Consider the following 16,630-nt stretch of genomic DNA (forward strand, 5'->3'; position numbering starts at 1 on the left):
CGTTCTCCAACACCCCTCTCCTCACAAGCCAATACTTCTCCTTCTGTTGAGGAGTCATCACTGTGGTGGGACAGGAAGGAGTCATTGGAACAATTTAGAAATATTAAGCGCCTCCTTTACGGACAGGGCTACAGGTGATGGTGGTGCCTCAGTAGAGTTTTACCTAAAATCTTCAGGATTTAAATCCAGGACTAACAGAGACCACTTTTGTTTTTAAAAATCGCTTACATGCATGTTTGTGCCACAAAAAATATAAATTAAAGATGCTCATATCACTGAAATCGACTCTGATTGGCACTGAAAAGTGACTGATTAAATATTGCATGATTTTAACATGATTCAACATCTACTTCAGTATTTTTAGAAGTTTATAGCAATCACAAACGACTTTTGCTTGTTCTGTTTTTCTATAACCAGACCCATAACACTTTAGTTGTTTTAGAAAGGATAATTTGTATGGACTCAAAGGGGTATGTGTCTTTTTTTAGTTTTTTAAAGATAAACTGCTGCAATGCAAACCAAAGAAACAAAAGAAAGGTGCAGTGTGTGTTTCGAATGTTAATTTTGTGTAGTACTTTTGTCTTCGACTGCATTGAATCTGTTGGCGTACTGCTATCAGGAGTTTTCATCACTCGCCCTGGATGTTTCCTAGATTATGTCAACAGGAAAGGCAAAACGATGATGTCATGCTTTTGGAGTGCATAACTCAATAAGTTATTTCCATTATTTCCTGAAGCATGACCAAAACATCCACTGGTCCGCGACGAAGGTACAGTAAGGTGGTTGAGTTCAAGGAATGAGCGCTGTTAAAGATTAATATGGGAAAATATTCAACAAGATCTGATGATATGAATTACACACAGGGAAATCTGCCAGTGTAAATCAATAAAAGCAAGACTTTTTTAGGTCACAATTGTGAAAAATAGTCTTGAGCTACTTTATTTGAGGGCTGTGAACTATGTTAAGCTTTAAAAGGTAGTTTCTTTCAATTAGCTCTTTGTGTGTACTGGTTCTATTTTCTTTTTTAAGGCATTGTATAAATAAATGCTTAAATACTTAATTATTCCAATGTGTTCACTCCAGAGATTCATCAAATATAATTTTTTGAACTTTTGTAAAACTTTGACTTTGGGCAAAAATCCATATTGGAAATCTGATGTCTTTAAGAGTCATAATGCAAGAAGATATAAAAATGCCATTCAAAATATATTTTTTCTAGCCCCCCTGCTATGGATGGTCATTATTTACCTTTAAGTAGAGTTGACATTGCGTTTCTTGTTTGAGAAAACAGTCACTGTAGTAGTAGTAGTAGGTTTTTAATAGTATGAAAAACTATTGTATTCGCATTTTCATATGTCTTTAGCATCCAGTCTCATTCCTGGCGTCAAAATTCTGACTGGGAATGTCAGACATTTTGAGTTCATTATCCAGTATGGCTTTCATCCTTATAAAATATACTGAAAGTTGCAAGTGTGAACCACTATCAAACCAGCAGCACATAGCTCTGCCCATCCTCTGCTTCTAATCCTGATTGTTTATTGTTTGCTTCTTGGAATTAGCACTACAATGTTAGGATATCCCAGTTGTGTAATGATTTGCAGTTTGAATGCACTCAACTCATATGTGATGTCATTCCTAGATCCATGCTCCCTCTTCTGGGAGAAATTGTATGCACCTCAAAAAAAGTGTCTGGAGATTATAATTCCTAACCTCAACTGTGTTGCTATTCCTGCATTTTCCATGACAGATGGAAGCTGAGAGCTCAAATAGAAAAAGAGAATAACTTTGCTTTACTTTTTTAGCCTTCCTGCTATCTGCTGAAAGTCTGGTTCTATCTCAGATTATCCTTTATAAACTGTAGACATGTCTAAACAAAGCTATCAGACATTCAATTTTCTGACCAATCCATCGGTCAGCAAGCCTTATTGATCAAGCTAAAATTTTATTATTTTAGTTGGCAGCTAAATTGTTAGTTCACTTCTCTTATAATGAATAATTTTATGGTAAAGCATTGCTTAGGGGATGTAAAAATCAAGATCTGACAGCGAGTGTCCATTTCTCTTTATCTTTGAAATCATTACTGCCATATTTGATTAGATATAACAGGATATGATTATTATTGGTTGAGGTTTCTTGCAATAAGCTGCTGGATCAAAGGACAAGTGTGCCAGAAATGCATAATTACTCGGTTTTCTTGGGCTGTGAAGATTTTCCTTATATGACCGACTGGATTTTAATCAAACTTGTGAGTAAAATATGTTTATTTTATGCAGATCAAAACAATTGCAGAAAATTTACTTGATTTTTTTCCCTGAATAAGAAGAAGTAAAACATTCTAGGAACCCGTAATTATGCTGTGGCAGAAAAGTGATTTTTATTTTCCCCTCTGAACAGATGGAGAGGGAAACAGATTTAACACACAGTTGCTACTAAGAACACATCCACTGTACCGACTTCCTCTGTTGTTATTGCTTAATCCGTGTATAGTTGAGATGATCAGTGCAGAAACATACCTGCCAGGACTACTTTGTCACTAAGCAGCTTATAGAATATCCCCCAGTGAACTTTCTGACATTTAACTCTTGGAAATTTTTCAACATGTGTCTTTAGCTAAAAGTCATTACAAAGTCTGTAATTTGGAATGACTTTCTCAGTTACAACTTTATTGACATGGTTTAGTTGGGTGGCTTCCATATGCAGGCTGGTGGTTGGGTGTTTGGGAGTGTGTTTTTTATTTTGCAACTTTGGATATAGTCTCTAAGAAAATCTGGCTTTGTGGAGGAGCTGCTTGGTGGGCACAACGCTCGGCCCTCCTCCAGTCCTCCCTTCTCTGCCTCATCCAGCAGATGACTGAGGAGCTTGTTTGTAATGAAACCAAATCCCTTCCTGTTATGCATGAGTCATTGGGTGTAGTGCCAGTCATTTTTATTGTCTCACACTTGTTTTGTTGTTTTCTTATTTTGCGCAGTGGTTTTAACCCTTAGTTTTTTACATGCTTTCAAACTGAATAAAATTTTGGCATTTTAAATTTTTCCATGTTTGGTCTTGATTGGAACCGAAAGAACATTTGTTTCTCTTTAAGATGTCTAAACTGCTGCTAGCCCTCATTAAAACCAGTGGCTAAGACCACAGAAGGTACAGCTATGACTTTGAAATGGCATATTGTTCCTCTCAAATGAAACTGACATCTCAAGAAAACAAATGCCCCCCTAAGGCACCATTGTCATGGTCCTACTCCATTCCCCAAAGCTTTGAGCTGTATTTCTGGGTCTCAGGACGTCCACTTAATTGCTATCCATTGCTCAAAAACTCAGCAAAAGAGCAGGACTGCAATTAGCTGTGGCTCACTGCAAGCTTGGCATAAATCTGCCATAGTGTTTCGCTTATGAAAGTTGAGCAGTTGTGGTCTTCTGTCTTCCACGTATAAAATGTAGTCCTGTCACTGGGATATTGTATAATTAGGCAGACCAGCAGTAGCGGAGAGCGTGATTTGAGGCTATAAGCTGAGGCATTGTGGCTTTGTGCTGAGGCATACAGAGGTTCGCTATTATTTATGCATTTCTCCCTTTATTTCCTGGCTTGTCTCAGTGGATGTCCCCAGTTCCTGTCTTGAGCCAGAGCTGTCCCTCTCTGACGCTTGTCCTAATCTTACTTTTCTTCTTTCTTTGTCTCACACAGCTGATTATCCTCGAAGACTACGCCGACCCTTTCGATGCAGAGCAGGCTGGTGGTGCTCAGACCACAACTGAAAAAGTTGCAACTGAAAACGATGGTTACATGGAGCCATATGAGGCCCAGAAGATGATGGCAGGTAAAGTTCGACTTAGATTATTTCCATTTCGAGCTCTGTGGTCTCTCAGCTCTCTGTTACTTACTTACTGGTTTTTTATGTATTGTGCCCTGTAGTGAAAAAGATATATCCCTTTCAAATGTCTTTGCATTTCAGATCATCAAACAATTAAAAAGAAAGGCTATTCAAACCACCTTATGTAAAAAAAGAAAAATCACTTGCATTGGGTGGTTTTTGAGTATTAAAAAGTGGCACTCCATTTCAACTTCTATTCAAGCCACTCGAAAGCCTTCATTTTTGCTTAAATTGTTGTTCTGGGCTATTTTGTGATCACATGTTTGAGTCCGAGTAATATTGGTAATATTGACCTCTCTTTGAAGGCTCACTACTATTTCATGTTTTGTCCATTTGTGGGTCTTGGTTCTTACTGTGATTTGCTAAAGTCTCAAAATTTTTGGTGGCATTGGAACTGATTCCAGACTGCTAAATATCAGTGGTTCATACTTTTTTGCAGCACTATTTGTGTAAAACTGATTATTATTCAGAGTGGATTGGTCATGTGAATTAATGCAAAAGCTCAGATTTCTCCATGTCATTTTACATGACAGGTGCAGCAGTGCAGAAAGGAGTTGTGTGTCACAAACCATGTTGGAACATTTTCAAAGGCAGGAACTTTAAGAGTTTAACTTATGCATCCTGTTTTAATTTGATCAGTGGAATGTGTGCACTTGCTGAGATTTCCAGGAAGTCTCCGTTTCTTCGATAACAATAGCTTTATGCTAACGTAAGAATTTAGCTAAACCACATTCCCCACTGTGAATGAGTGTGACACTGACAAAGAACAAGAAAATGCAGAAAGAGAAGAAAAATGTGCAGCAAATCAAAAATGGACCTGATGTTTTCCTCTCATAAGCAGTCAGGAATGTTACAAAAGATGCTGGCATGAATGTCAGACATTAGGTTGGTCGCAATTTACCACAAGATATCAAATATATCAAAGCTTGGGTGTTTCCTGACATAGTCATAACATATAACAGTAACCTTTTACCATAACACTACTGATTTTGCTGCAAACAGAAACCTTTTGGCAATCCTCAGCAATTTTCTTTTTAATGGGCCTACAGACAATCTCCTGTTTTCATCTGTCTCAGTGGTTTGACCTCTGGCCGAATCACTGCCTCAGCACAAGTACAAAAACAGGATTTATTGCTGCTCTTAGAATGAGGAAGCTGTAAAGAAGTAGTCTGAACAAGGCTTTTGTGGTATCCATCAACTCTTAGGCTCACGTCACGGTTTTTGTAGCTTTATAAATTGAACTTGGAATGTTTTGATGTGTTGAGAAAACTCCTTATCTGGCAGTTGCTCTCTGTTTGATCTGATTAACTCATCAGTTCAAGACTTCAACCTTTTCTGTCTTTAAAAAACCTCAGGTACACATATTTTCTTTTGCCAAGTGCATGCCTTTAGTAGGACTTTGTTTTCTGTAAAGCTGGTACTGTATTGTTTTACGTTCCATCTGGATTCAGTCTAAAAAAGAGATTCAAAGAACAGATAAGTAAAGGCTAAATAAAATTGGACATTAATGTTATAGTTGGAAATATGAGGGCAGTTTATCATCTTCACCTACAAAGAAATTACCAGCGAATAAAAAACTCACAGGTGTGCAACTGACGACCATTAAACAAGACTTTTATCCTTCTGAATTATAGCTCTAGTAATTCCTGTATTGTTCGCTGCTTAATGGAAAACTTTAATATATGCTCTTTTAGTGCTACCTTCCCGGCTTTTATGAAATGGACATAAACACTCACAGCAAAAGTTCTCCACAAAACTCTCCCACCAATGCCATTTACCCCATTTAGCCCTGCTGATGCATTTATGGGTGTCTTGCCTGAGGGTTTCTGACCAGTATAATGAGGGTCAGTCACTTTCACTTTCTCCCACTGTTCAAGGTCGGGTGCCTCTAGCAATGCATCAACATACTGACTATAGGCATATAAGGTAATTGCTGCATCTCTCAGTCTGACAATGTACCAGTCCGGCCAAAAGGAGAGAATGACAGAACTGTAGTTCGAAGAAGGGCCTTGCATTTCTAACTGTGAAATTCTATCGCTTTTGTTCTCATTCATTTCATTTGTCATCATCTCAGCTACAATAGTATTTACAATAGTACAATAGTACTTATAACAACCTATAAATTTACCAATAACTACATTTTCTTCCATGCTTGCAGTCTTACTCTTTTCTCAGTTCTGTCATGCACAGATGGGTTCAGATGGAACCAAACCTACAGCATGTCAGCCTAACACAAATGTCTTTATTTATAGCTGTAAAAGCAACTTTTGAATAATTTAGCTACTGACACATTGATTTACACCACCTATTAGACATAAAAATGCATCTTGGCTCATAAAACAGACTCCTAATTTTCTCAAATCCTAAAACTCAGAGGTGTGCTTCCTATAAAAACATGTTCCCAGTTAATCATAGATACGTTTTAAATAAGGCTGATTTCACAGACTGCCATTAGGTTTCATGTTTAGGTGCGACAAAATCAAATACATTGCTTAGAGGCACATGCATATATCTAGGATATATTCACAATATGGTTGAAGATCTATGTTGGTTTCACTGTATGTTCACCAACACTGACTGAGTTATTTTTTGTGTTATGTTCATATTTTTATTTTATGACTTCTGTATATCCAACCCCGTGTTTTAATATTCCACAAATTCAAGAATGGGCTGCAGATATAACAGGTCCAGACGGGAAGCAAAGACGTCCCTCTCCACAGTGACTCTGCTGCTCATTTTGAGAGATGCCAAAACATTCACAGCCAAGAGGGGCCATATACTCTCACTAATGAATTTTTTATCCTCTCTTAGTGGGAAAAGCTAGGGAAAAAAAACCCTCAAACACTTCAAATAATTGAACCACTTCTCTGTTTCTCACCTCTTTCAATGCAGAGGAGCAGTGACTCTACTCCATGCTTTTCCTCCAAGTATTGGTATTTAGATGCTGTTCAAAGAATGCTGAAAAGAGACATTATTTTCAAAGATCACCTCTGCTGAAGCCCTAGCATTTAACTTTTTAAAATGGCTTTAACCGAGGTTTTAAAAAGTAATAGTGTCCAACCCACTATAATGTTCTACTCTGTAACCTAGTTTCTTGTAAACTGGCTATCAGCTGAATGGAAGAAACCTGTAACACATTCCCCTCCATTACCAGAAAGACAAATCTTTCTGTTAGGACAATTTTCTGGTTGCTGTGTACAGTCATGCTTTGGGAATAGGATGCCAACCCCTCGTTTTTATTAGCTTTTATTAAAGTTAAGGTTGGCAAACAACATGCAGCATATCTGACAGCACCCTGGCTACCTTAGCAGACAACCTGACTAAGAAACCAGCTAACATTTAAAAAGCATGTTTTAAAATTCTAATCAACAAGGTTTCTTGAAAACGTATACTGTATTTGGCATCACCTTCTTCTATACTTAAGTCTCAAAACCAAAATAATAATTAATAGCTATTTAAGTTAACATAATCATCATAGCTAATGATAAATCTAAAAATATTTTTGCAGCTTTAGGATGAATTTCTGGTTTTCATTTTAAATAAAATATTAGTCTGATATTTTTGATATTGCTAGAAATCATGAAGTATTGTATTTTTAGTTACTACTGTTAAAAAGCCATACCTGCCCATCCTTAATTGGTGTTTATTTCTAGTTAGATGTGTACTGAGTTATATTCTGTCTGGAAACTTTTCATGTATTGCAGAATTATTATATTATGGTACCTGCAATGACCATATGTCATTGATCCTATAGGATATATCCTAAGGATATATCAAGATATGAGGTGCACTGATTCCTTCCCCTAACAGTGAAGTTCCCCATATACTCTGGCACACAGTTTGTGTGGCTCACAGAATACGAACCGTATCCACCTGAGTATGTGGGAGCCTTAATTCTGTACTTCATCCTGCTTGCTCCTTTAGCACTCTTACTTCATCTTAAAAGTAATGTTTTTTTAATCTACCAATACTAAACCTAATGGATGAAGTCTTTAAAAGTTTTTCTGTAGAGATTTTGTGAAAACTGAAGGTGTCTCTTTGAGCCTATAAAATTATTTCCTGATTATAGAGCATTCACACCTTAAACACACAAAGTCAAACACTACTACATAGTGGAAGGTGTGGCATGTAAGGCCTGAGGCACGGAGTGCCAAAGCCGTTTACATAACAGAGTGAGTATTCCCGCTGTCTGTGTGTTTGTGTTTGTTGGCACACATTACTGGGAATTTGTTGGTGACTGTGTGTGTATGAAATGGCTGAATTGACCATTGCTGACGCCTGTGTGTGTCTGTGTTGTATTCTCCACTTCTCTTTTGAGGCTACTGATTAATGGGTCTGTTGGAGAGGCATGTCACAACTTCCTTAACCTGAAAAAGCCAGCCGCACCTCATCTACACCCCCACATAGGAGCCGGAAAATACACATACACACACCGGCTGCTGGCCAGTGCTCAACACACCACCTTCAGTTATGTGAAGACATGTGCTCAGCTGCCCTGTCGTAACAATGTTCCCAGCGTGTGTGTTTCCAGAGTGCCTCGAATGTTTGTCATGTCCACACGTGCCAGCTATTACAATGGCTACAGTTTGTTTTTTACTCCCTGGTGCTTTGGCATGAATTTTAATGCATTTTCTGCTTGTATCTTTTATAGGTTTTGTTTAAATTTCAACATAGGTCAATAATGTAATGCTTTGCATTGTTTATTTCTAACACATACACAATAATACTATCTCTACTCATGAATATATGTACAGCATCCTTCTTTTCAGTTTTTGACAAGAAAAAAAAATATTTAATGTGAATTATGACCAAAAAATACTCCTATTAACTAAATCTTTAAACGGGGAGAGAAATTTAAGGTGCATTCACACCAGCCATGTGTAGCCAGCTTTAATTGAACAGTAGTTCATTTGTCTAGAATCTGGTTCATTTGGGGAAGTGTGAATGTGCAATCGAACTCTGAAAAAGGCGAATTCTATTTTGCCTAAAATCATAGGTCTTGATTCTGGCGCAGTTCAAATGCGTATATGAATGCAACCGGACTGGAGATAGATCCAAAACCTGGAAGTGCACTATAGCAGGCAGTTAATTCTGGGTCAACAGAGCCAAATTAAATGCATGAGTCTAGCACTACAGTGAGAAATGACTTCTGGTATTTTACCAGAGACACCTGCTAAAATCTGCTGCTACACAGTTTTGTTTACATTTTGTGAAAAAGGAAGTTGTGCTGGTCTTCTTCTGAGGTTTTTGTGTTGTTTCCTTCAGGAGTTCTTGGTGCTGCGCCACCACAGGCGAGGAGGTTTGAATTGTGTGACAGTGCCATGTGAAAGTGAACTGCTCCTTCTGAAAATGTAGCAAATGTTGCAATTTTGGTTCTCAATAGAACTGAGCCTACCGGACTATGAAGTGTGAAAACATGCTTGACTTTGCTTAAATTCAGAAGTTTATTATTATTATTGCCAGACAGTGGAAACATTTTTTTATGTTTTAAACAATGCATGTGTATGGTTTTAGCTGTATCATCTGCTAAAATCAAGACCAATCCCAAGAAGCAGCAGCATTCAATCACAGGACGGGCTTTTGAAGGAAATTCTTGAACTAATTCCTGGTGTATTCTTTTGTTCTTTTTCAGTCAGCACAGTTCCGTCACAATTTGTTGTAGCTGTTCAGACTTGTACCAACATGCAAAAGAGGCTGGACTAGTTCTGCAGCACAGACTACGTCAAGCCATTTCTCAATGAATGCATACTCATCCTCTTACTCCTTGCCGAGCCAGGCAGGTGAGAAGGCAGGTGGTCATGTAAGAGTTTTCCCACGCTGCAATGTAGGCCTGTTGAGCAAACTGCTTGCATGATAGAAACAAACAAACTCCAGTGCGCGGCTTAAGCTATGACTTAGTGAATGTACCTGAAGTTTTGATTAAAGATACATATGTATGGAAAGAGATTAATGGAATATGTAACTCTTAACACCCAAATATTACATTTGTTACTCAAATTTGTAATCTGGGTTTACCCTCATCAAGTCATTTTGCAGCAAGAGAGTTTGGCATTTTGCTCAGAGGGAAAATCCTTGATATTTTCCATAATGGTTGACTCATGTTAGACGGGTTTTTTTGCTTTTTCCCTTTTTTATGAATGTGCTGGGAAATGCCTCCCAGCACTGGCACCACCTGCACCTCACTCCCAGTGATGCGGAGACATGCATTTGGTGCCAACAAGATGAATCATTTGCTGCGAACTTGATTTTTTTTTTTTTTTTTTTTTTCTCAGCTTCATGGCTAAATCCCTGTTGAACGTTATCCGTTTTGGCACAGGCCTGAATAGTTGTGAGAACATGTTTGGAGAAAGTGAAAGTAAAGGGAAGGAAATACAAAAACTGTAAAGAAACGGGCCAAGACTGACAAAAAAGTGAAAAGAGAGAGAGGGCTTGAGGCAGAACCAGTGGGAAGAACTCCGTATTACAGCATGTGTGGGTTAGTTTATGGGAACTCTTTAAGAGAAAAAAATGGTGGGATGGTGTGCCAAATGGTTTCCATCTCCTCCTCACTCACTCACAAGGGAGAAAACTCACCCCAGGCAATGACAGGTACATGTGGCAGCACATTTCTTAGCCTGTAAGCCCGCTTTTATTGCCCCAAGCTGTGACTTGAGGAATATCCGGAGCATGCATTGGCTATTGCTTTTTTTTTTTTTTTATGTTACCTTTGTTCTGATTTTGAAATTTGCATCATTATAGTTTAATTGCAGTAGTGGTTTCTTATAACATTATAACAACTTGGCAATTATCCTCTTATCTCCAGTTTTCCATTCTCTTGCATCTTTCTCCAGGCATTTAATGGTCATTCAAGAACTACCTCATCACACATATGCATTTATCATCACCCTAGCTGATTATAGTTAACTATACATAAGAATGGACACAAGGAAAGGGGTCATGAACTGGACAAGGAAGGGAATATTAACACTTTAAAATAGCTGTTAAAAGTTATTTGACAGTCAACCTATTGATGTTTTGGTTAGTGGTTTAAATATTTTAAGGCATTTATTTTACAAAATCATTTTTGTCAAATAGCAAAGTAAAACAAAGCATGTGGAAATGACTTAGCCTTGACTTCAATAATGGCTGACATTTTCTAATAGAGCTTTAGGGCAAACAAGTTATGACAGATTTCAAATGAGTGCAAATTGTGGGTTAAGTTTCCATGCAACAGCCTTGTTCCTAAACAGGAAAAGTGAGTTAAAGAGCTCTCTGGTCACTCTCAGTCTTTGAATAAAACTGTCAATGCATGACAGCATACAAAAATTCAAAGCAACAATAGGTTGTGGACACAATTTTAGGTAAGTTGTTTTTTTTAGGACTTTTTGTTTTTGAACAAGTACATTTTCCCACTTTGTTTATGTCGGTGAGTCAGAAGGTTTAAACATACAATTACAAAGTTGCAAATGAGCATTTTATTGTCTTATAAAAATAATTGGTGACCAATATGGCAACCTTATTTTTCCATTCATGGAGTCTTTTAGTGCGTCTTGATCTTTTCACAATAAACTCTTCTAGGAGCTTCCACAAAGACCCTAACACTGTTCAGAAAAGCAGTTTTCATTCACCTAAAATCTACTGTTTAAGATGGAACCACAAATTCTCTTTTTTGTTTTAGTTCAGGTGAGGAGCGGTGCCATTAAACTATTGTTTTCAGGTTATTTATTGGCTAACCACACACTGCAGAATTTCCCAGTACCTCACATTCGCCTTAGTATAGTTCTGCGAATCTCTAGGAACTCTAGGAACTGCCTAATATTTACATTTACCTTATCATAAGATATTGATCTCCTTACGCCACACCTTCCCTCAATGCACAAACACATATCACCTTTTATGCTAAAATAAATAAAGCGTACATCCTGGTGTTAAAATATGATCATTAAACATGTTACACTGAAAATACCCACTTTCTGAACAATACTGCTAACTGTTCAAAAGCAGAGTTTTGTGCTATGTTTTTTGACACGTTTTTGCAGCAGTAACATGTCATGCCTGGAGCTGGGGATTATATTGACACATCTTTGAGATGAAACTTAAAATTAATCTAGATTTTTTTTGGCTGCAAAGTGGACTTACTAGCTGCATTAACAGCTGCAGCAGCAGTTTTTGCTAGTAAGTCCAGGGTTTAAATCGGGGCCATGACCGGTCTTGTATCTTCCTGCTGTCCGTGCGTGGGTTCTCTCTGGGGACTCTGGATTCCTCACTGTCCAAAAATATGCATGTTGGGATAATTGGACACCAAGTTACATTTTAGTGTGTGTGTGTGTGCATGATTGTTTGACCAGTGTATCAGTCTTGCCCTGTGATAGACTGGCAATCTTCCAAGGGTGTAAATCCTGCATAGAAACATTGTACAGGTACAAATGGTGTATTTTGTGTGATGTTCAGTTGTCTGTCTGAGAAAGATGGGCTTTTGCTGAACTTTGTCACTGTATCTGCACTGCAATGCATTTCTTTTCTAGGAAAAAATGTTTAAAAAGTTTTGTGTTCTTCTGTTCCTTTGACAGTGACATACTGCCTTTGAGTGTGTGTTTTGGGGATCCTGGATTATGGCCAGCAGTCTCTGTGGTGTGGAGGGTCATTTGGCAAAGCTGAAGGGTGGTGGGTGGAGGGTGTGTAAGAGGTGGGTGGAGAGGGGGATAGCAGGAAGACTGACGACTTATTGATGAAAAGAGAAATCTCTAGCAGAGCCTGATAACCTCCCTCCCCCTCACTTAGTGATAAATGCCATCCAGCGCTGGAGCTCAAGCTCTCACATGGCTTTGCACACTGCGGCAGAGCTGCGCCACTGTCAATATCTTTGACACCTTTCACACGACACAGTTCTGTGGCACATGTCCTGCATGATCAGTTTTTAAGATGAATTGTTTATGTTTTATAAAATAGAAAAACATAAAGTAGCAGATTGGAAGATGCTATCCAAGTTCCCCATAAGAAACAAATCTGTAGCCTTATAAGACAGAGTAATATATTTTACATTGGAACACACTATCAAGCCTTTTCTCAGATGGTATCAGCAAAATACATAAAACTAATAATATTAGCATTACTTCCATAAAGGAGAAAAACAGTCAAAGCAAATATTAAGCCAGACCTGTTAAAAAAAAGATATTTTGCATTTAAGATAAAAAAAAAACCTTTGTATGTAAATACATATTTGCATCTTTTGAAAAACTGCAAATAAAAAAGATTATTTTAAAATGTATTTTTAATGTTGTATAAAAATGCTTGAGTGGTTGAATCAAAAATCTGCAGAATGTGCCAATTTTTGTAACATTTTTGTAACATGTGTAAACCATCGTTAACGTATGCAATATTTCTGAAAATAAAAACAAAAGTGTCTCACCTGCAGTAGATAACGCACTTAATGTTTTCACTTTGAATGATTGGTTGATTGAATAATTGATTTCTAGGTTTCATGGCTTCAGCAGCAGGAGAAAAGCATATTTCTATCATCTCAAAAATGTAATGTCTTGAAATCTCAAGTTTTTAAGAGTTCAGTTTTTTTTTTGTCTGATTTAAAATAAAAAAAAAAGCTAAAAGGAAAACCTCAAAAATATTAATCCAGCAGTCCAGAGTCCAGAGTTTGTAGAGCCAATCAATTTGGTTATGTGAAATTAGGAATATGTTTCTGCAGTGACAGTTTTGCTAGGATGCTTTCCCTGTAGAAGATTCGTAAGGGTTTTATGAGAAACAGCCATTGCAGATCACATTGTAATTTTATATGCAAGCAGCAGGTCAGAGAAGGAGCGGTGTGTGCTGGCAACAGTTCCTACTGGCCTCTGACATCCTGTTGCGCTTGACTGAGCCAAGCCAAGGATGGATAGGTAGACTGACCCAGTACCCATCAGTTACAGCTGAGTAAGTTAGGTGGGGGGTGGAGCAAAGGAATATGGGACTGGGCAGACACAGTGGCGCTGCGTAGAGGTGCTGAAGTCATTCATTTTTAAGGTGTGATTGATGACATCATTAATCCGTTTCTGGCCTGCTACAGAAGAGGACAGGGGGAAATTCATACCTGCTGCTGGCTACCTGGGGCCTGCAGCACCTGTGTATGTGCTCTATCAATAAATGCACACTCACAGATTGAGACATGCATTTGCTGTAGACGCATGCACTCTTTTTTTGTGAGCTATCTGATGTATCAGTTCTTCATTTGCCCTGGAGTTGAAGGACCGTGTGTCTTTGTTGCAAGCAGTTAATTGATGGAGTCTTTTAGTCATATTTACCAGCTAGTATGAGAATATGTGGTGATGTGGCAATGTTGCAATTTGTTTTGATATGTGCATTCACATTTTCTTTGTATTCTCTGCCTTTGTTAACTTAGTGACACTCCTGTTATTGCAAAGAAAGAAACTGACATAGTGAATTAGAAGCTGGCAGAGAAATGGAGCCAAACTGTGAATCACTGTTGTTTCACGGATTTAGGTTAAATTGGCCTGGCAGCAGTATGCTGTTTTTCAGCTATCTAATGAAGCCCAAGGATCCTCTCACTTTCTGAGTGTGTAACCTTCCACTCTTGAGCTGATGTTTTAATGCACCAAGATCGATGTGATGTACTTTTCAGTCACTGTCCTGAAGTTATATTTTCGTTCACTTTAGGGCTTACCCATGAGGAGAACAAAATGGAAGAAAAAAAATACAAATTGAAAAAATGCACTTCTAAGGAGAGACAGAAACAGAACTATACCCTAGCCTTTTATTTTATCCACATATGAATATGAGTTCTCATTTGGAAATATTGAAAAAGGTCAAAATCTTGTAGGTATAAAACATAAAAAAATATCTTTCCATAATTGTTTTCTGATTTGACAGTTATTTTCTGACACAAAAATTGCCTTTTGAGCCTCGTCAAAAGGCAATTTTGACGAGGCTCAAAATTGCCTTAAAACAGCATTACCTGTTTTAAGGAAGGTAATGCCTTCCTTAAAACAGGAAGGCATTACCTTACAAGGAAGTTGGTTTAGCATCTGGAATTGCACAATTTTGAAGTTTGTTAGACTGGTATGCAGAGAACAGATTGTTCTCTTGTTGAAAAATACCTTTCTAAGTAGAGCTGCAAAATATATTAAATCACAGTCGTTATCACTGTTTCAGTGTGTGCAATATTACATTTGAAAGGACTGCTTGGTTGCAGTGTGTTATTGGTTATATTATCTTAGATGACCAAGGTGCTGACCTCAGAGTATTGCTGACATTGTGGTGATGAAAATAGGGGAAGAATAAGACAAATGTGGGCTAATCATAATCAGTATTGTCATTGGAATCATCCACTATAATTTTTTTTTCCCAGTATTGCACAATCCCATTTCTAATACTAGTATAATCTATAGTAAATAACTGTATCTTTATTTTTCAATATTTCTGACCTAAATAATTAAAATGAAGGAGAGAGCATATGACTGTTTGTGTATTTTCAACTTCCTGTTTAGATACCGCATATGTAGCATTAGCTTAAAATGACCTTTTAGAGTCAAATGACATGTTGAGAAACTATCTACAGATGGACCTCTGTAGTTTGAGCTGCATGACAGACTGTGCTCTAGTAATAACATCTTTACAGCAACATTAGTGGAGTGTAATGAAATCCTCATGTAAAACAAAGACTGAATATGTGGGGAAAATTGAAAACACTGCTCCCTAATGTACAGTATTCTGGTGACACAGTTGAGTTAATGGGAGTGATGATCCCTGAGTTCATGTGAGCAAGAATGCTGGTCAGAACCAGAGCAGAAGTTTACCTGATTGATGCCATAAATAAGGTTTTATCAATTGCAATTTTTAAGTTATTTTAAACTGACTGTTCTTAAAGTTGGTTGTAGTCAACAAAACCTCAACACAAGTGATAGAAAAGTTGCAAAAAATCTCATTGTCAAAAAAAATTTGTCAAGCTGAATTTGTGGCATGTTGAAGTTTTTTTTATTTTTGATTTACTGTTCTAGAGTTTAAAGACAAAACTGCTCATTTTTCTGTCTCAGTGGAGAAGAACCTATTTCAGTGTGAGTAATGCAGCTGGATAGGCCTGTTGACAAAGTGCTTCAAGTCGGAGAGAAAATCCAGCGCACTGTGATGAAGCCATCATCCAAACCAGAACTAGATATCTCCTCAGGACTCATTTGTTTATGTTTTATCCTTTCATTGCAGCCTTTTAACATATCCATGGGTCTCCTGTTCCCTGATGTGCCCTGGTTCTCCTAGGCCTCAACTCTGTTTTATCTTAATTTCCCCTGTTTTGTCTCTTTCGATCCATCTACCTCTTCCCGTCCCCATCTGTCTTCTTTACATTAAATCCATTTCTCCTCAGGCCTTCTGTGTCTCATTTTCTGCTTCTGTCTTTCCCCTCATGATGTTCTCAGTCCTCTCTATCAGTCTAGCCAGGAGGCAGTTGTCTGGGACATTCCTGTTTTCACTGTGATAGACTATGGACTAAGCTCTTTTATAGAAGCCTTGTTGTCTTGTAAAATAACAGAGGGGCCTTTTCTCCCTCAGGAACCTGGTTTACTGGTGACATTTATTCAGGAATGACCTTCTCTAGGTTTGTCTTCCAGAGACGCCCACTGTTATCTCCTTATACTGCATAAACCAAGCAGCCATTATTGTAGCTTGAATATTCCCATTTAAAAAAAAAAAAAAAAAAAAAAAAAAAAAAAATATATATATATATATATATATATATATATATATATATATATATATATATATATATATATATATATATATATA

The 16,630-nt window shown here is 37.6% G+C and overlaps 1 protein-coding gene across 3 annotated transcripts in view; it reads left to right on the forward strand.

Moving 5' to 3' along the window:
- shf (Src homology 2 domain containing F) overlaps positions 1 to 16,630 on the forward strand; it is a 101,067-nt gene that overhangs the window by 14,815 nt on the left and 69,622 nt on the right. For all 3 annotated transcript variants that reach the window (XM_088004435.1, XM_014995852.2, XM_014995853.2), the window contains exon 2: positions 3,679 to 3,811. In XM_088004435.1, the coding sequence (XP_087860561.1) occupies positions 3,679 to 3,811 (133 nt within the window). The remainder of the gene's footprint in view (positions 1 to 3,678; positions 3,812 to 16,630) is intronic.

The sequence above is a fragment of the Poecilia mexicana genome, unplaced genomic scaffold (assembly GCF_051168715.1).
Source record: "Poecilia mexicana isolate PSO_F unplaced genomic scaffold, ASM5116871v1 scaffold_3, whole genome shotgun sequence".
NCBI classification, from domain to species: Eukaryota; Metazoa; Chordata; class Actinopteri; order Cyprinodontiformes; family Poeciliidae; genus Poecilia; species Poecilia mexicana.